Here is a 20,871-nt window from a genome sequence, read left to right as displayed (position 1 = left end):
CTGGGAGTAGCAGATTACGAGAAACAGAATGATCCTTCAGATTCTACTGAGCACCACGTGACCTGCGTACTGCTGGCCAGAGAAGCGTTGAAGTACGTGCGGCAACAGTTGGCAGACCGACTTCATGTCAGAAGATTAAACCTGCTGGGACAAAGAAGGAACCTCATATCCGCAAGAGACTGATATCGGTCTGAACCAGGCATTCGTTGTGTGAGTACATGAGCATTAGAATGTATTTGATGTGGTTGTCGTGTGAGAGAGATGAGTCTGTCCAATTTTATTAGGTACTTTAGATGTTGTGACTTAAAGCGTGAGATTTGATATGTTGAAAGACGTAAATGTGGTGAGGGATTGGCATTATTGCAGTATCTGTGGTATGCTAGAGGCATTCATGATTCTCTAGTAAACATATTGTTTATAGGACACCAAAATTGGAGGTTAGGTGTAGCTTGTAGACGAGGGTGGTGACTATTTGTGATAAGGTTTTGTTACACGTGAGATGTGTGCAGTGCTGAGGAGCCTTTAATGTGGTCTGTTTACTAATTAATAAGTGAGCATTTGCCAGTGTAAGTAATTTAGTTTTGTGCACAGTTAGCGGAGCTGCCGGGATATTTTCTGTTCTTGTGCTTAAGTTTAGAGTATCCTGTGTTGAGCAAGGGGATCGGTTACAAAACTTGTAAGTTTGTGGTGTGGTGTTCGTTATGAATTTGGATTTGCTTGCAAAAATGGAGATGACTGTCAGAGGTTCCATTTATTTGACACTTAACCATAAGTTGAGAGTTGTCAGGTGTCAGTCTCATGGACATGTGATGAGGCTCAGTATTACTTCTGGTATATTCCGTGGTTGGGGGTGGGGATGGGATTTGCATTAGGAATGAGGAGTGGTGTGGTGGGTTGGACCCAAGTATAGAAAGGCAGTGCCACTTATGTGGGTCACAATGTACCAGTGCTGGTGTTTGTCAGGATTGTTATTTTATGTCTGTAAAATGGTTGTGAAGAGTTCTTGGCTTAGGAAAGACTAATTTGTTAGTGTTGTCAGTCAGATTGTTTATAGGAAGAATGTAGAGATTGTGTTTTTGTGTGTGTGAGAGAGAGACAGGCTGAAGTTATTGACAATTTAGTTTGGTTAAAGATTGTTGACCTGGAAATGAAATGATATATGATGTCTGTTTGGTGTTCGTTGACCACCTTGGCTGCTCCCTCATAAATATATTTTTACATAACCCCTCCTTCCTCTCATCTTGGGCTCCCATATCGCACCCACGAAAACCCTCAGTTATTTTTTAGAGGGCAGAAATCAGGAAGGAAATGCATACAATACGAAACCCGTGTCTCCCCTCCATTCATTTCTAGAACTTATTACTACTGTAAGAATCTGTGCTGAAATGGAAGGGAGAGGACTTTAAGTGGTACAGCTCTTTTGCAGGATGTTTGTTAAAATATTAGAGTGTTTGAGCTGTCTGCGAGTGAAGATTCCTTTGCGTATGATTCTTGGAGGCAGAACGTAGCTTTGTTTGTTGCACGTTTTATTGATCTTGTTATTGGGTAGTCAATCAACATACGATTATGATGTTGAAGGGGTCCCGGGATCTTAATAAACATTGTGACCACAATCAGAAATTCTCGTGTAGACATGCTGGCAATTCAGTAATCAGCGTGCACTAAAACTCATCTCGTAAAACTGTTTATTGACGTAATGTCAGATACCAAATATTGTTTTGTAGAATTGCTTTCTTTATTTTGTTGTGTTTCTACTTGTTACATTGAGATTGCTGCTGCTGGTGTGTCATGGAGAGATGTTTCCTCAAAGTAAGAAATTTTTGGTGGCTCTCCTTTACTTAGTGGGGAATCCCCACGTCCACTCTAAGTATTTGCGACAAGGTTGGTGGCCCCAGCACCCTGCCAGTTTCTTTAGCACTTACAGTCATCCTTCCATCATGTTATGTGAATTGGGTGTGGAGCGACAGAGAGAAGGCAGGCAGTTGTCTTCTGGCAAACTGCTGCTTCTGTAATTGCTGGAAATGTGACCATACGAGTAAAAATCTGCCCCAAGATGTGGGCGTAGGTGTGCGGATTGTTTTAAAAAGGGTAGCAGAAAAATTGAACGTAGTTTAGCGTAATGAATGGCGCGTTGCTTTGGTTAACAAGGAAATGATCATTTGTTTACCGTAGCCGAAACAAATTATTTACGAACACACAGTCACGAAGGTCATATTGAACGGCTTTTCGCGTTTGCTTTACTTTATCGTTTTGTCGTCTGATTTGACTTCGTTTGTCCCCACCATCTTCCTACGTAATACGACCATAATTCGTTGCGTTGGATACATTACTGGGCGGGGGAAAAGGGTCCCTTTGTAATTTATGAAAGTGACATTTGACAACTTCCTGAAGCGTAGCCTAGAACGTTTGTACATTGGCCGACAGAATTCGTGTATTTCTACATTGATTTGAGGTCTTGTTCGTCCTCGTAATCGTTAAAAAACAACTCGGCTCAATTTGAATACTAAGCAAAGTGTTAAAACTAGCTACTACGTGTTTGTCCAGGAAGGCACTGATGTTTTGTAGTTGGTAATATTACCAGTTTGTTACGATTCCATTGAGGCAGTCAGAAAGGAAAAGAATGAGCACGGAAGTTGCATATGGCAGATCAGATGTTTGGAAGAAGAAGATGGCAATAATGATGATGACAGTAATTGCAGTAAACTTGTCTTCACGATGTGTGTGTTACTTTTTTTTCAGAATTGTCACCTTTACTCAGAACACCTGATGTGATCTGGATATGCCATTCTGGTCGCTGTGGTGTGACAGCAGATAGGTTGCGGTGTTTAAATATCAGTGTTGTAATGCAGTTTGGAATATGCAGGGTTCCTAATGACGTAGGATGTGGAAAGAGGCAACTCCATTCTGAATGAATCTGGTTTCATGTGGAATGTCACGGCCATAGCACTTTGGAATTTCCTGGAAACTCGGCTATGCTGTCAGAGGAATTTTGCACTTATCTTCATCCAAGATCGTTTCCTTCCACACAAGAGACTGAGCTACTGTCGCAGTTTAAAATATAAGGTGACATTTTCATTGATCTGTCTTTTACACGAACATTTGTCATTTCAGAGTTGGTGACCTTGAAATAATGACTTTTTGTACAGACTGGATGCAGCGGCTTGTCACCGTTGAGATTCAGCTGTAACGAGTATTGCCCAGGTAAATGTTAGGTGGAGGGAATATGTTGTTTGTGGCAATTCTTACTAATATAGAATATCACAAGTTCTTATCTTATAAAAGAATTATTAAGAAATCTGTGAAACCGCCCTCCACTCTCTCCATTTTAATTTTGATTAAACTGATCTTTGCCCGTGGACGTCGTGGTCTCCTACAATTGAACAAAGTTTGAGGTAAGGGATTCCTAATTATAAATATTGTTGTTCATCACATTTAATGTTTTCGTCTGCATTTGTGAACTCGTGTAAGAGAATTAAACTTTTTTAACACAATTTCAAGTAACATTAGATTGACTTCTGTTTGTTAACGGCAACATTTATAATAAAAGAATATTCCAGTAGGCAATTAACTTTTTACAATTTTAAATGAATTAAACGTGTTTCGTGGCCCAGAATCTTAATAAAAATACATGGATGCTAAGAAGTGGGGTTTGTATTCTGAACAATAATTCTAACGCTTTTCATCTCTTGATACATCGACATTATTAAAGCGTTTTAGGGAACTGAAAGAAATTGTATTCCGGATTTAGAAGAATAAATATTGAAGAATCTCCCTACATCAGCAGATTAAATCCGGGGAATGCTTGCTATTATTGAGTGCAAAGTATTTATGGGTGCAAAACGTGGTCTTTAACTTTGAGGGAGGAACATAGACTGAGGGCCTCTGAGAACAGAGTGTCGAGGAAGATGTCTGGACCCAAAACGGGAGTGGGACAGATAAGAGAGAAAAATGCTTGACGAACTCCACACCCGATGTTGTTAGGGCGAGTTGAAAGTTTACAAGGCCTGAAGGGAACACCTCGGCGTAGGTGGGAAGATAACATTAAGACGAATCTTACGAAGATGGGTCTCAATGGAGTGAACTGGATGCAACTGACTCAGGATAGACCCCGGTGGCGGGCTTTTGTGAACACGATGATGTACCCGACAGACATTAAGGTGGCTCATAAATCCTTTGAAAGTGTGACAAAGTTCAAATACTTGGGAACAACAAAAACGATTCAAAATGATGCTCACGACGAAGTTAGGAGGAGACTAAATTCTGGAAATGCTTGCTACTTCTCAGTTCAAAATATTTTGTCTTCCCGTCTGATTTCTAAGAACCTGAAGATTAAAATATACAAAACAATAATCTTGCCTGTTGTGTGGTATGGGTGCGAAACATGGTCTCTCACTCAGAGGGAGGAACACAGATTGCAGGTGTTTGAGAATCGGGTGTTTAGGAGGATATTTGGGCCTAGGAGAGAAGATGATGGGGCATGGAGAAAACTGCACAATGACGAGCTTAAAAATATGTACTCCTCCCCCAATATTGTCAGGGTGATTAAGTCGAGAAGAATGAGATGGTCTGGGCATGTAGCGTGCATGGATGGGACAAGAGGTGTGCACCGGGAAGCCTGAGGGGGAGAGACCTCTGGGGAGACCTAGACGTAGATGGGAGGATAATCTCAGGCGGGATCTATGGGAGATAGGAGTTGAAGGAGACTGGATTTTGTTGGCCCAGGACAGGGTCCGGTGGAGGGCTTTGGTTAGTTCGGTGATGAACCTTCTGGTTCGGTAAGCCATCTAGTTAGTTAATCGGTCAACGACATGACCAGCTTTCTTATTAATTATGATTGTCCCAGTTGGCGCTGCTCGCAACAGTTACCTTCGTTGCAACTAAAGGTACGACATTTTATTTTACATCCATTGTCCTAGCACTGTGCGAGATTATGTCAAGAACTTCTTTACAGTTCGTGTACTGATTAAGTTACAAGTTCACGCTGCAACCTGTAGCAACTAGATATCGTGTCAGTGTTAACTGATTTTCCGTTTATTCATGCAAGTGGAATGGGACATAATGGCCACCCGATATGTAGGACTGTTTGTAGTGGCAGCGTGCTGCAATGGAGTGCGATACTGACCGGGTTAATACGACCCACACAATCGTATGTCCCAGTAACGCATTAAACCACGGAAGACATTGTAAACAACCTTGACTTAATCACATTAACGTATAGATGCTTCTGGAGTGTGTGCCCATAAGAATAGCAGTAACTTGGGTGTGCTGTTTGAATGGATTTATCTGAAATGACACATGGGAATACCTCCCCCTACAAGCGTTGATGGGTACCTCATTCAGGCGTAAGTTCCCCGTCTATTTGCGCAAACGCAATTATGACAGAAACAATATCTGCTGTGGAAACCTCAAATCTTACAATATAGTTCTGGTTTGAGGGGGTAAGTAGAGGATTACATGACCTACCAAGCTAAGATGCTAGCCAAACCTCGACTGCTAACACTTAATTGTTCATCATGGAAAATAAATTACGATCCAAAAACTCAACTGCCAAAGTTTCAACTCCCCTGACCCCCATCCCGGAGTGGGATTTGGCCAACACTTTTGAAAAAGTCACGCTTTGCCACTGTGGGAATTCCTTTTCGAAATTTTTTGCTCAGAATATAACTTTTGGGCCAAGCTGGTGCGGCATTACTTTTCTCTCTTTAACTCCCTCTGCATTTATGACCTCCTCCCTCCCCCCCCATCTGGACACATCACATCAACTGGATGCTGTATGGACGTAGAATACCACACGGCAAACACATACGTACTGTGGCAAAGTCCGTCATAAATAAATATGAATCTGCCTTCAATGTGTGGATAATGGCAACCCATATCAACCATCAGACATACATGAATGTACAAAAGAAATGTATTTAATCTCGATCTTGTGTGTACATGGGATATACGGATATCCGCACGTAGGAACGTTGAAACTTCGATATCAGCAGACGTGCGTGATTACACCAAACGCACTGATGATAATGTTTGGCATGTATTGCCTTACGTCAGTGGTCCCCAACCTTTTTGTGCCCAAGGGCACATTTGAGAGCTTATGAGATCGTGGCGGACACCAACCAATTAACAAAGCCAAATTTTCTTTTCTCTGGACAAATAAGATATGGACACCAAATAATACACAAAACAACACGACGTTTATTGATACAAGAAACCACGCAATCAAAAATACGTAATTTTATAAGTACAATTATTATTACTCAAGTGGGAAGTTAGTGTGATGTTTGGCACTGCATTTTATCGGCCAGTTTTTCAAATTTGGGAGAGTAGGATGATGTTGCTGCTCGCAATCGTCAAGATGGGCATTGGTACGTAGAGAACTGTGCTTTGATTTTATAATGTTCATGGTTGAACGGCATTTATTATTCAATATAACCTCTTTCCGTATCAACGCGGGCACCGCGTTGGGGACCACTGTTGTACATTATTTCGCCCTCACATCTTCATCAGTTATCAGAGTGATTATTCTCTTGTAACATTGATGTCACTGTTAGGTCAAGGTCATGACAAAGTCAAGACAAGATCGCCCCAATAGTTTGCCAGATAGAGGTCTTTAAAATTCTCAAGGTCATACGTATTTATGCCAAACGGCAAATACCTGATTGACCATACTCATGTCAAAATGAGGTCACGTATAGGTCAAGGAAGCCACGACAAATTCGGCCCAATAGTTTCGTAGATACTGGTCTTAAAAAATCTCAAGGTTATATCTTCTCACCAATATTTCTGCTAGCCAGCCACCCTAGGGCCACACCCTTTACCCCAGGGCCACTACCCCAGTCGCACCCCTTCCCAGGGCTATCACCTTCTTTGGGCCAACCCTCATGATCACCCCTACCCAAGATCGCCCCCCCCGGGACCATCCCCTCAGGATCCCTGCAGCATCACCATATCCCAGGAACCACAGGATCCCCTAGGACCCCAGGATTCCCTGGACACTGCCCTCTAGGATCACGGCAGGATCCCCGAAGACAATCACCTCTAGGATCCCCTATAACCCCCTCCAGGATTCCTCGGATTTACCAGGACTCCCCATGACCATCCTAGTATTCCCCACAGATTTCCTAGGATCCCCACCAAGGATTCCCTACCCAGATCTAGCAGAATCTGCCACCAAACATTTCCAACAGAATTTCCCACGATCGCAACCCATGATTCCCAGGATATTCCCCTGGATTCACCACATAATATTACCCACGATCCTGCAGGATTCCCCACCAAAAATCCCCATATTATCCCACATAGGATCCACAACCAGAATTCAAAACGCGCGCCCTAACCCCCGCGCCCTAACCCCCCCGCGCCCTAACCCCCCCGCGCCCTAACCCCCCCGCGCCCTAACCCCCCCGCGCCCTAACCCCCCCGCGCCCTAACCCCCCCGCGCCCTAACCCCCCCGCGCCCTAACCCCCCCGCGCCCTAACCCCCCCGCGCCCTAACCCCCCCGCGCCCTAACCCCCCCGCGCCCTAACCCCCCCGCGCCCTAACCCCCCCGCGCCCTAACCCCCCCGCGCCCTAACCCCCCCGCGCCCTAACCCCCCCGCGCCCTAACCCCCCCGCGCCCTAACCCCCCCGCGCCCTAACCCCCCCGCGCCCTAACCCCCGCGCCCTAACCCCCGCGCCCTAACCCCCGCGCCCTAACCCCCGCGCCCTAACCCCCGCGCCCTAACCCCCGCGCCCTAACCCCCGCGCCCTAACCCCCGCGCCCTAACCCCCCGCGCCCTAACCCCCCCGCGCCCCACGAAGGGAGGTGGAGGCCCAGGCCGTTTCTTGAGCGAGCAGAGGCGCGGACCCGGCTCCGGACAATGGCCCGGGCGCCGGGTTCCAACGAACCGGACGAGTCCAACTCGTTGGCTTTGCGCTCGCACGCTACGCAAAACAGGACCTCGTGGGCGAGGCGAATCGTTCAACTCTTTCGACTAACCGACCTGGCAACAGATCTTGTCTAGGGGATATAGCAGGAACATAGTAAGATTAGGTATAATGAGAGGACCACTCAAAATTCGAAAATAGTACCAGCAACGAAAGCGCGGTAATTGATATGGAATAATACCGACAGGGGGGCTCAACCCCAGCCGCTAAGTGGTCATAGGAACTTAAACTAACCTCTTAAAGCAAAATAACCTCTTGCGCCCTCTGTGGGGGACGGCGCTTGTGGTGGGTCCCGATGTTCCCGCACAGAGGACGCTGCCATTTATTTTATGTTTTTGAGCCTTGTTTTATTCTGTACGACCATTTACAGGACCCTCGGTCCCGCGATTTGGTTTCATTCGATTAAATCATTGAGTTTTCGCTGCTCGTAGTATTTTCGCTTTTAGTGTTTTATTACTGGACGTATAATTTTATCTGCCCCTTAGTCATCTCTGCCGACACGCGTTGGATGAGTTTTTCATCTTTGCCTTTCCCAGCATGCTCCGCGAAACTTGTTTCCTCGAACAAGTTGAGTTCTTTCCGTTTGTCTGTCTCCTGCTTCGGTACAGCGCGGATGTACGCAGTCTTTAGGTAAGTTGGGGCTTCAGTCGGCCATTTTGATATTACGTCTCAGCTTGTGTTTGGTTTAATTTTCGATTTGTTCGACAGCCAAAGAGTTGTTGAAGCTTTCGTGGTAGTAGTACGAGGCTCTAAAGAATGCAGGCGATTTCGTGATAGTGAAAATACTAACCGATTTTCTCTAGAAATTACAAACGTCTTTGAGTTAGATTTTATTAACCCTTGCATCATTGAAAATGTAATCCTGGAATCTGAAGCGAAAATAATAATAATAAATTCTTATTGTGTGGATTTCCACCTCTTTTGCCATTCACTGTACGTGTAATGTAAGCACAAATCGATGAAAATTGTAATATTGATTATAATTGACTCCTGGATTTGACCTTATCATAATGAATACAGATTTAACCTCGTCGGATAGATAACGACCCTGACTTATAGGCATTTCTGTCTGGCGGCTTTACAGGTGAATTACGTCGCTTTTCCATGGAGAAAGTGGAGTGATATAAGATCGTCTATATATTTTTCTCTAGGACTGTGACTGTTGTGTGTCCCCGGGTGCTACGTCTTGTACAACGCGAACCCGCTTAAGTCATTCAAGGTGAGTTGCATGAAATATTCCGTCCTCTGAAGTAGAGAGTTCTTAAAGTACGTTGAGGAAAAAACGTGACTTGGCCTGCGTCACACAAGACAAGATGGCTGAAATGACGTTGCAACACTGAACTAAGTATTCTGAGATGATATTCTATTTTACGTTTTCATTGTTCTGTGATACTGCCCACGCATTCCGTCTCCTTCTAGGTTAGTGTTAACAACCACGTGACACTCGTTCAAGACTTGAGGTTTACGGAGCGGTGAGGATGACGGCCGCTTACATCGTGAGGTCGCTAACACGAGAACCCGAAAATTATATTACAGCAGCAGCGAACTAAGGACTCCGGTGAGTACAATGAGAAATTGTCAGATAATGCCCACTGATCGAGTTTCAGAGCGTACGTACTGAGCCATGCCTCATGGCTCGAAGTGGCTTATCTCCCCTCTCTAAGGTCTTTGGAGTCGGCGAGTTCGAGCCCTGATCAGACAGCAGGGCAGTTAGGACAGTCTGTGTGTGTCCGCCGGAGAGAGAACGACTCGAGGAGAAAGTCGGAAGGCAAGTCAGGGTTTGTGGGGGTTGAGTTGGGCGTCTGGAGTTGGATACCAAGCCGGAGTTATTCGAAGCAGTTTCATTTGGTTTTCTTTTAACTTTCACCGCTTTACCTCCCCCCCCCCCAAGCCGTACCACCTCCCGGCCTGGGACGATCGTGGCCTCAGTAACGTAATCTGGCAATTTCCTCCTCGGGGGGTTCAGTACAGAAGCGACGTAATTATAAATTCTTGTCATTATGTCTGCTTTGAGGTGATTGGCGGAGCCCTCTTCACATTCACGGTGATTATGATATCATCATTCTTCATCGCCGTCGTGAACCCTCTGAAGATTTTTCCACGTCTCGCTCCTGGACGCTGCTCTGTGACGTCGTCTGGCTCGAGACGTCTGAAACGATGAGGCACCAGCGAGCGATGGACTCGGGTGAGTACGGTGTTGTATTATTTCGAGGTTTATTAAAAATTATAATGACTTTCGTAGATAGTGTTCTGTGGGAAATTAGAAATTAGTATGTCTCGACGGTAATGTAGTGTCTGAGTAAAGCCTGGTCTGCGTGGGTGGGATTTCGCGAAGGTACCGATATCGCCAAAATCAAAGAATGTTTGAAACCCCCTACGTACGGTAAGGAATCGAGTTCTTTTATGAGTTGGAAACAGAAAGGAAAAGTTACAGATCATTTGAGAATTGGAAAAGGAGAAAATGCAGACAAATGGACACGCACACTTGCGGTATGAGACCAGTTTCTTGCGTCTCTCTTGATGTAAACATGTACGGCAGTCATCGTGTAGCTGACAGTCGTTTAACTGGTCAAAGCCTTTCTCTTCGTGTATAGACACAGAAATTTTAAAAACTGACTGGTCGTCCTTACGTCATTTCTGTTGGATAAATTTCGTAAGGAAATGCTGTTGGTGTTAGGTGGACCGAGTATTGCGTACGGAGTCTGTATTGATTTGGATTAGCCGTCTGCCAGGGACGCGACTGAATAGGCGTCCTTTACGCGGTGATGGAATTAGACAGAGCTGCTAGAATGTAGCGCTGTATAGAGCAGAGGTTCCCAAAATATGGAGAAACATTTTCAACATCCTTTGCTTGATTGAGGCAGTCATCAGAACGAAGTGTCGTTCTGCGTTGTATCCCGAAGGATGGTGATGGGATACAGGAGCGTAGACCAAGAGGAAGTCCGTTGATATTCAAGTCCACTTGTAGCAACACAGTAGAGATATATATTGAATTAAAGCTGCACCAGTTTACAGTATCTCGAGTCAGAAAACTATGAAGGCGTGATTTATAACAGTTATAATTACTCTTCGCTAATAAAAATTGCAGTTTTGTGGACTTTCAGTTTATTCTGTGTATAGTAATATAAAATATCGTCAAATTGAGTACCTGATCTATTTTCCTAATCAATGAAACTGAAGCTTTACAAGTGCAAGGAAACCGAAATTTGAGTCTATCGTGAGTCACTGCAGTCTGATTCACATCTCTAGATACTCTTTATACAAAAACACAGTTTAATATTAAGTCTCACCGCTACTAAATCTTCCGAAATAATTCATTCCCTTCCTAAGAGGGTTCATAAATTAACTTTTTGTGTGCTCTTTGAAATGAAAAAATAAGCATCATTAACCCCATGAAGCCGTAGGTCGTCTGAATAATATTTAAAAATTCAGTCCGTACCGCGAAGAAAACACAACTCTTCACCATTACGAAGATCAACTGGTTAACGCTGTTTAAGGAAATGATCGCTGTTTATTCCGAGAATCGTAGTTCGTCTGAATTATATTTAAGAATTCAGTCCGTACCGCGAAGAAAACACAACTCTTCACCATTACGAAGATCAACTGGTTAACGCTGTTTAAGGAAATGATCGTTGTTTATTCCGAGAATCATAGTTCGTCTGAATTATATTTAAGAATTCAGTCCGTACCGCGAAGAAAACACAACTCTTCACCATTACGAAGATCAACTGGTTAACGCTGTTTAAGGAAATGATCGCTGTTTATTCCGAGAATCGTAGTTCGTCTGAATTATATTTAAGAATTCAGTCCGTACCGCGAAGAAAACACAACTCTTCACCATTACGAAGATCAACTGGTTAACGCTGTTTAAGGAAATGATCGTTGTTTATTCCGAGAATCATAGTTCGTCTGAATTATATTTAAGAATTCAGTCCGTACCGCGAAGAAAACACAACTCTTCACCATTACGAAGATCAACTGGTTAACGCTGTTTAAGGAAATGATCGTTGTTTATTCCGAGAATCATAGTTCGTCTGAATTATATTTAAGAATTCAGTCCGTACCGCGAAGAAAACACAACTCTTCACCATTACGAAGATCAACTGGTTAACGCTGTTTAAGGAAATGATCGTTGTTTATTCCGAGAATCATAGTTCGTCTGAATTATATTTAAGAATTCAGTCCGTACCGCGAAGAAAACACAACTCTTCACCATTACGAAGATCAACTGGTTAACGCTGTTTAAGGAAATGATCGTTGTTTATAGTGAGAATCATAGAAAATCCATAAATATTAAAGGCATCATAATTAAAGCACTTGGTACGTACGTTGAAGTAAACTTTCAGAATTGAACTAATTGGTATTTAGTATTCTCTGTTGAAGGCTTAATGTACCGTTTACATGCCTTTTTCTTTATCAGTATTACTTCGCCCCACTCGCTTGTAAATAATCTTCTTGAATCTCTTTCCCTAAGTGTTTTCAAGTTCGGATTGTCTTACAGAGTGAGAAACGAAGTATTACGCCTGTCTAAATCATAAAGAAATATTATAGGACTGTTAACTTAGTTGAAGCATCTCTCTCTCTGTCTGTTTGTGTTTTTAATAAGTTCCGAAGATTAGGATGGGTTGACACTCAGGTTACAGTAAATTGGTTCATCGATTCTCGACAGATTCTGACGAATTTAGGACCGCGTTCAGGTGTGTGTTGCTCTAAAATCCAGTCGTTCCTCAGCTCGAATATTTGTTGCGCCATTGAACACTGTCTCGAGAATAATAGCAAAACTTGAAGTCGCTGTTTCCAGCACTTCGTGTCCCATTTGATAAGTTGAACACGTGTACGTGTTCAGTACGAGAAAGAAATTGCTGCCGTGTTTGAAAACATGTTTTAAGCTGGAAGAAACCAGCAGATAGTCTCAATAAATGCACTGCGTGAATGGAATTCTTAGGAATATTACACATTCTCCAACTTTGTCGCATTGCTCATATCACGTGTAACCATGGATTACATTCCTTGTAGAATAGAATTCAGACAAATAATTATCTTTTTCTGTTATTTCGTGTCATAAACTGTTGACCTTGGTTGAAAGAGTGCGTCTTAATGCACTTCCATAAAATTCTCCGCTGTTCGTGGAGACGCTTTCAAAAAATTATGCAGTACTTGAAAGAATTGGCACAATGGCGGCGTGACCTGTTGATTTGACCCTAGGGATCCGTGTAATGTTTGCCCAAGTGCATGGTAACAAATTAAACATGTCTGTGCGCACGGGCGTAATATCGAAAGTCAATTTTGGAGCTACCTGCCTTGTCCAATGCCTAATCCATTCAGAAATTTTTTGTCCTAGATGCATGCAAATTTAAATTTATGGATATTCTTAATCGTGGATTTGTACTTTTAATACATAAATTAATAACGAGGGTCATGGCTGATAGTACCAATGGAAGGTAACAGATAGTGACATACAGTTAATATCGAATTTGACGAAAATCGGTCTGTGTAATGTTAGTAGTACGTGTTAGAAACGAAGAGTATTGACTGCGAATGGTAGTTTGGAAATGGGGGGCACGTTTTGACCTTAAGGTCGTATCGCAAGGCCGGTATCCATCCGATATTCCAGCAAGCTTCTGGTAGCGTCGGACACCATCGTACATATACGTGCGTTCGACTGTGAGTTATACAGTAGCTGTGCATGGTCCCAGATCAAAATAACCCTTTAAAGCAAATATTATTATTATTATTATTATTATATGTCCAAATTTCTGTAATAATCAGTGAGACTTTATTTTATATTTTTATCGTATGCGTGTATGGCATTATTAATTATTTTAGAAAGAATTTATTTTATTGAAATGACACCAGATGCCGTACAACTTTTTTTTTAAATTTTACATGCTTTGCCATCGATATGACCATCAAAGGTAGTCTTGCGAATTTCTGAGGTGGGAGTAAGAAGCTAACAATAGGCTCAGCCAGTCAAATTATCCGCCTTGAATGGAAAGTTCAGCGTAGTGTTCACAAAATCCCGTCATTGGTGTCTTTCCTGAGCCATATTAATCCATTTCGCAACCTTGAAAAGTATTTCCGTAAGAACAATTTTAATATTATCCTCCCAGTTACACCTAATGTTGTAGAATGTAACATTAATGCTCACCAATCTTTAGCCCTGAGGATGGAAGAAATATGTTCCCCGGAAATATTTGTTACTCGACATGATACTTGAACGAATAATATCTGATTTCTTTAAATCCGGGTCGTATGAGTCATTACATCCAGACTCTATATGCTCTGCAATATGTCAATTTCAAAAGAGATTATTCTTGTTTAATGTTTCACGGACTAATCACATTTCTGTTCCTTGTTTGAGTCTCTCATATCTTTGTAAACTTTTCCGCATAAAATGATTATTATCCAATTTCTTTTAAATCGAATATTGAAAAATTACACCCGTATCTGTTTTGCCAGAGCATGGGATTATGAACGTGTGGACGTCATTCTCTGTTCCGTAATACTTCGTTACTGGTCAGATGTTTACCGCAGGTCGCAGTAACCCCGTACCCGTTTAACCGTTGAGCACACTGGCTAGAACCTGGTGCTGTTGGAATGTCTTGGTGTAGATAGAAATCACTGTCTTCCTTTGATGTAATGGTCCCTCATCGCGCACGTAGTCTGTTTAATGATCGGTCAGGGTTAGTTCCACAGATCAGGAGAGTTGGGTAAGTAAACATACAAGAAATAAATATTGAGTTGTCCTACTCGATAGGTTTCGGGTTCGAATCTCTCCCCGTCGACAGACAATCGTTAGAGATCTTTCTCGTGATTTTTAGTATACTGAAGCATATTTTAAGACACATTAAATGTAGACAGCTATCGCTTTATTCAATGTAATTTCAAGTTCATCTTTTAGAAGAATCCTGCCATTTTATGGGGTGTAACGGACAAAATTTTAAGACTAATAAATTGCCCGCTAAGAATGACGGCAAAAATGTAAAGTAGTAAACAATAATAATCATAATAATTATCCGATTAGACCCAACATCTCTTAGCAGCGTTACCATGGCAACGGTTATTTATAAATGTTATCCCGTAAGGTCCAAAATCACTTGGGAGCAAATAATCATAACCGAAGAATGTTTTATGAATGTCTTTTGTGATGTTGCGTCATCACAAGGGCCCACCATCATCGCTGTTATGATGGAGGTAGCAATATCACTTCCTAAACGTCGGTAAACTTAATCATCACAATCACCACAGTGAGAACAGGAGATAACAATTTACGCGCAGATTGAAGATGTAAGGCACAGATTTCTATCTTGCGAGGCCGAGGCGTAGTGTCGGGACAGATAATACCCCCCCCCCCCCAAGCTGCTTTTAATGAGTGTTTTTTCTATAATTAGTCTAGCATTTCAGAAAAGAGTGTGTTGTGTTTAGGAGATAACTTTCAACCAAGCTGTTTGTATGTTCTAATCAAAATAACGTTGACCATGAATTTAGAATCTTTTGTCTTCTAGTCTGATAAATAAAAGTTGTAAATATTAATGAACAACACACTGTTATGTTTAAATTTGGTTTGCTATCATCGTAATTAATGTTAATATGAATAATATGGAGCTTCAGACCCTACATATAAATTCTTGTCATTATATGGGACATTCTGTCTGGTTTCAGGGGAAAGGCGAGTGAATCTTCGTGGTTCCGAAACTCAGAGGAGGATCTTCATGGCATTTTCACCCGTGCGGTTGCGTCTACACGCTCCGGGGAACCCGGAGTTCCTCAGCCGCTTCCACCCGGACGCTGCACTCTTGTCGTGTTTCCAGTGTCGGCGGTCATCTCTCCGGCATATTTCGTTTCTACCATCTTTGCTGGTGAGTGAAACGAATTACTTTAATTTTAAATTAACACACGACTAACGTCTGGGGTGCAGGGGTTAAACTCCTTCCAATTTTCCTTAATTGTGAATTTCCAATTAATGTTTTGCTTGTTTCCATCCCTTGAGCAAAATGAATCCAGATTCTTTCTATTTACTCTTTTTCTTCTTTCTTTTCTTCTTTTTCGCCTTCTTCCTACCCTCAGAGGATGGACGGGTTAGAGTAGAGTTGTAGCTGCATGCATTCTTAACCACTAACAACATCATCGACCCTGCAGTCCAGCCGCTGCGCTGCAACGGAATATCAGCGGAATCCAGCAAAGACGCAGTTAGTTTGCCCACAATATTAGAAATGTTGAGGGTGTGAGGTCACAGACCATGCGTTAAGTTGCAGTGGTAGGCTTCGGTAAAGTATATATAGAAGACATTGAGGATTTTGAAAAGTGGGGATTTTCTGTTTTGATGATCTGAGTAACGGCTAGCTTTTCAAGTTAAGTAATTTTGAGGTGACTTAAGCGTCTGCTAACACAAACTATAAAGCGGGGAAGATTTTCAATTTGGAAAATTTCATGGGGCTGAAAACTAATCGTTGTTTATTTACATAGCTTTGCCCTTAGATTACAATCATATTGCAGGACAGACGTACAGTCCAAATTTGACCACCTCTGACGTAGACAAAGTTCATTCAGTGAAAGTAATTGAGAAATGATTGAAATTTTGTAATATCGTAGGCATCGGTACTAGGACATTAAAGTGTGGATTGATGGGAGATTCACACTGAAATTAGGGACGAGACGTAGTGGACAACGAAATCACATGCAAATTAAGTGTGAATAAAATAATACAGGCTTTTTGAAGGCGAAATAAGTGAAACGCCAGACGCTGAGATTTTAAATGAAGTTTTCAGATTGTTTTATGTTCAAGATGTTATTTAATAAATAAATAAATAAATAACTTGTACTTTTATTTTTTCCGATTGTAGAAACATCGAAAACTGTAACACTTGCTTGTATACCTGTGTTTCCATCTCCCTTTATAACAGGTAGAAGAACGACATATGTCACTATTTCGTCTTTAAATTTTCGCATATGAGTTGACTTCCAATGAGATCAGATTTTAAAAGCAGCTAAAATTTCCATGACTTGTTACATTATAATTATTAATTATATAGTAGCGTACTAGCAAATTCAAGTGTGCATTGATGACAAACCAAAAGTTCTCAATTGGATTTAAATCTAGCGAATTTGGTGGCAAAAATACAACTTTGCATCCGACACTTTCTATTAATTCCCTTGTTCTTTCAGAGTTATGAAAGCTCGCATTGTCAAGTCATTTGCAAAGAACGTCGCTCATATTATATATAAATCAAATAATACAGAAGTCATAGAGAGCCTCCCCCCCCCCCCCAAAAAAAAGACGTCAACTCAAATTGCTCATTGCTTTGTGAATGGAGGTAGCGCGTAGCTCTGAAACGTGAGTGAACTTGTAGCAGACGACACGAGAAACAACGGACGATTGCCATGTCCAGCGACGACGTCATCTGAGAAACCTCCAGTTTATCGCTGGTGGGTGAAATTTATCTCTTCAATGTTGCAGTAGTCGTAGTAGTTTGTAGCTTAGTTTTTGCCAGTATCCCGTAGTTGAGAGATTTTATCTAATGAAGTCCTTATTTCCATCTTTGAAGGAAAACGAATTGCAAATCTTCATCTTCTTTTCCTTTCTCATCATCTTATTACTTACACGTGACAGACTAATTTCTTTTTAAAGATAAGTTGCGTCCGTGTTTAATTACGCACTACGGCATGAAGGCGTATGGGTTATTGAAGGTTTAGGTACGTGCATCTTTAACAGCTAGCTAGATGGAGATACGTGGACAGCATCACGTTCCAGCCGGTTTTACCCGAAGGAAAAATTCACGGTATCTTCTGTGTATATTATTGAATTGGACCGAACTTGATTGTGTCGCTGTCGGTAGTTGAACCGCGGACTTGCAGAGGATCCAGAAATAAAGTATTAATCGCGGTAAAAATCGGGGATGACTTAGAAATTACAAGTGAATACGGATTTTGGGTCTGAAAAAAACCCCCGAAGGGAAGACATAAAATTGGATGTGAAGATAATAGAGTGTCTAGTAACAGCTGCTGTGAACATGGGAATGAACATTGGTAGACATAATTTGTAGACTAGGTGCCTGAGTAGCTTCTTTGATTCAATGCGGTATAAGATTGATATCATAATTTAGTTAAAAATTACTGCAGAAATAAATGTGTACTTAATATAGTTTAATTTTAAATTTTTGACATGTATGAAGTGAAGGAGGACAATTACAGGGTATACAAGAAAGAATGGTGCGGTTTCAAAAGTTAATAACAAAATTATTTCTAACCTTACACGGGCACAACATACACACCGTCAGCGGCGGCAACTGTCCAAGTTTCTCATGCTTACTGCGTGGCCGCGGGGCCAGTTTCAAAGATGGCGTTGCAGCAGGAGAAGGCTTTCTGTGTGCTCCGTTTTGAGGTGTCCAGAGCGTGAGTTTCGTGCACGGTTTCAAAAAGACGCACCACACAAGAATAACATAAGCAGTTTGTAGAAACTGGATGCTGTAAAGGCAAGAGTCCTGGTCGACCTCGTATGACTGATGACAACATTGAAAGAGTTCGTGAGGCGTTTCAGCGAAGTCCCCGCAAGTCAGTGGCTAGAGGAAGCAGGGAATTGGACATGCCAAACCGTACAAGATTGCGATTGGTGCAGGCCCTTAAACCATCAGACAAAGTGAAAAGGCGAGGCTTTTGCGAGGAGATGGGGTTCAAAATGGAGGAAGATGGGTTCGTCGAAAGACTGATCTTCTCCGATGAAGCCACATTCCACATCAGTGCCAAGGTGAACATACACGATGTCCGTATCTGGGGAACCGAGCACCAGCGTGACTCTACAAAAGTCAACGTTTTCTGTGCGGTGTCCAGCAAAAAAGTGCACGGCCCATCTTTCTTCGCTGAAGCAACTTAGACAGCGACTCATTTCTGGACATGGAAAGCTGGTTGTTACTCCAACTGAATACCAATTATGACGATTACATTCTACAACTGGACATTTTCACAGGAATGTACGAGTGCTTCTCAACCGTGTCTTTCCACAGCGCTGGTCTGGGATGAGTTTGATTACCGTGTGGATGTGTGTCGTGTGATCCAGGATGCACACATTGAAGGATTGTAATGAACGCATGAGAAACTTTGAGAGTTGCCGCCGCTGACGGTGTATGTTGTGCACATGTAAGTTGGTAAATAAATGTTTTATTAACGTTTGAAACCGCACCATTCTTTTGTGTATACACTGTACTGCCTCTCCAGCCAAGCGTCCCACATGGCGTGTATTAGGACTGCGTTACTTTTTTCATATGACATAATAGATTTTTGGCTACATGAGTGGATACACTTGAGTATGTGTGGAATACATTCTTGGATTAAATATTTTAGTTTCGTTAGTTAGAGAAAGAAGCCAATTATATTATTAATATGTTATGAATACAAATACTCATTAGAGATGGGGTTTAGGTATTTTCAGAATTAACTTCGAGGATGTAGTGAAAAGCGATCCTTACTCATATAACATTTGATGACAGACGGTTGTTCACTCAGGCCACAGAATAGTACGAGTATAAAAGATTATCAGGCCGGCTTTAGATATCTCGGTTTCTCTACCTATATAATCTATCTATTCTATCTATCTGAATATCTCTCTCTCTCTCTCTCTGTGTATCTGTTTCTCTGTCTCCTGTCTATGTGTCTGCCTATTTATCTATTTACCCATCTACATATCTATCCATCCCTTCATGTATTTACCAATCTATGTATACATACGAAGATTAACCCAAACACACACCCACCCACATCATGCATGTTTTGTAGCTCGTATTTTGTTTGTTAAGACAAAAATTAGTCACATATCACACAGAATTTATAATATTTCAAATGGCAATTTATTGTGTCATACGCTACTGTATGATGATGTATTGTGTTCCTTGAGCTGGTGTGCTGTATGCAAGTGCGTTGTTTTGTGATATTTATACTTTATTCCGATGAATTCCATAAAACACGACAAGAGTACATTTAACTAAGACGTACGAGATTGAGACAAGACAGTACCACCGTGAAGAAAAGTCAGAGGTACATTTAGCAATGACATGCGTGTTTCAGATACGTTACCAACAGTTTGAAGACACGGCAGGAGTTTTGTCTCTCAGTTTCCTACAGATCGGAAGATATATGCCTTTGAAAAATTGACTTTCGAATACCCGCGAAAAAGTAAAAGTTCTCTATCCTGCAAACCCTTGGACGTACATTGTCGTGACTCTGACATGAAGTTGACATGTACGTGACCCCATAGTGACATGAGTTCTTTCTCTCAGATTCGTACACATCGCGAGATAAATGCCTTTGAAAAATTGACTTTCGAATAACCGTGAAAAATTAAAATGCCTCTATCCTGCAAACCCTTGGACATACATTGACGTGACTCTGACATGAAGTTGGCATATAAGTGTCCTCACACTGATATGAGGTTTGTCTCTCAGATTCCTACACATCGCGAGATATATGCCTTTGAAAAAGTGACATTCGAATAACCTCGAAAAATTAAAATGTCTCTATCCTCCAAACCCTTGGACTTACATTGTCGCGACTCTGACATGTCTATGACATATACCTTCCTTCAAAGTGACATAAGTGTTGTCTCTCAGATTCCTACAGATCGCGAGATATTTGCCTTTTCAAAAATTGACTTTCGAATAATCTCGAAAAATTCAAATGTCCCTATCCTCCAAACCCTTGGACGTACATTGTCGTGACTCTGGCACGAAGTTGACATATACGTGACCTCATAGTGACATGAGGTGTTTCTCTCAGATTCCTACACATCGCGAGATATATGCCTTTGAAAAATTGACTTTCGAATAACTGTGAAAAATTAAAATGTCTCCATCCTTCAAACCCTTGGATATACATTGACGTGACTCTGACATGAAGTTGACATATACGTTCCCTCAAAGTGACATCAGTTTTGTCTCTCAGATTCCTACACATCG

At 41.9% G+C, this 20,871-nt stretch overlaps 1 protein-coding gene across 1 annotated transcript; it reads left to right on the top strand.

Annotated features, from left to right (window-relative positions):
- The first annotated feature begins 7,735 nt into the window (after positions 1 to 7,735).
- Positions 7,736 to 19,968, top strand: LOC147872931 (uncharacterized). The gene is made up of 3 exons (XM_087353252.1): positions 7,736 to 9,485; positions 9,942 to 10,112; positions 15,590 to 19,968. The coding sequence occupies exon 3, from the start codon at positions 18,423 to 18,425 to the stop codon at positions 18,795 to 18,797; it is 375 nt and encodes a 124-aa protein (XP_087209378.1). The 5' UTR covers positions 7,736 to 9,485; positions 9,942 to 10,112; positions 15,590 to 18,422; the 3' UTR covers positions 18,798 to 19,968.
- Positions 19,969 to 20,871: the final 903 nt, after the last annotated feature.

Source organism: Zootermopsis nevadensis, unplaced genomic scaffold, assembly GCF_977971745.1.
Source record: "Zootermopsis nevadensis isolate Lab colony 2312 unplaced genomic scaffold, Znev_1.0 Znev_ptg000022l, whole genome shotgun sequence".
Lineage (NCBI taxonomy): Eukaryota > Metazoa > Arthropoda > Insecta > Blattodea > Termopsidae > Zootermopsis > Zootermopsis nevadensis.
This window is presented reverse-complemented; position numbering and strand designations above follow the sequence as displayed.

Excerpts from the sequence above, each read along its gene's own strand:
- LOC147872931 (XM_087353252.1), top strand. The coding sequence starts at position 18,423 with ATGACTGATGACAACATTGAAAGAGTTCGTGAGGCGTTTCAGCGAAGT.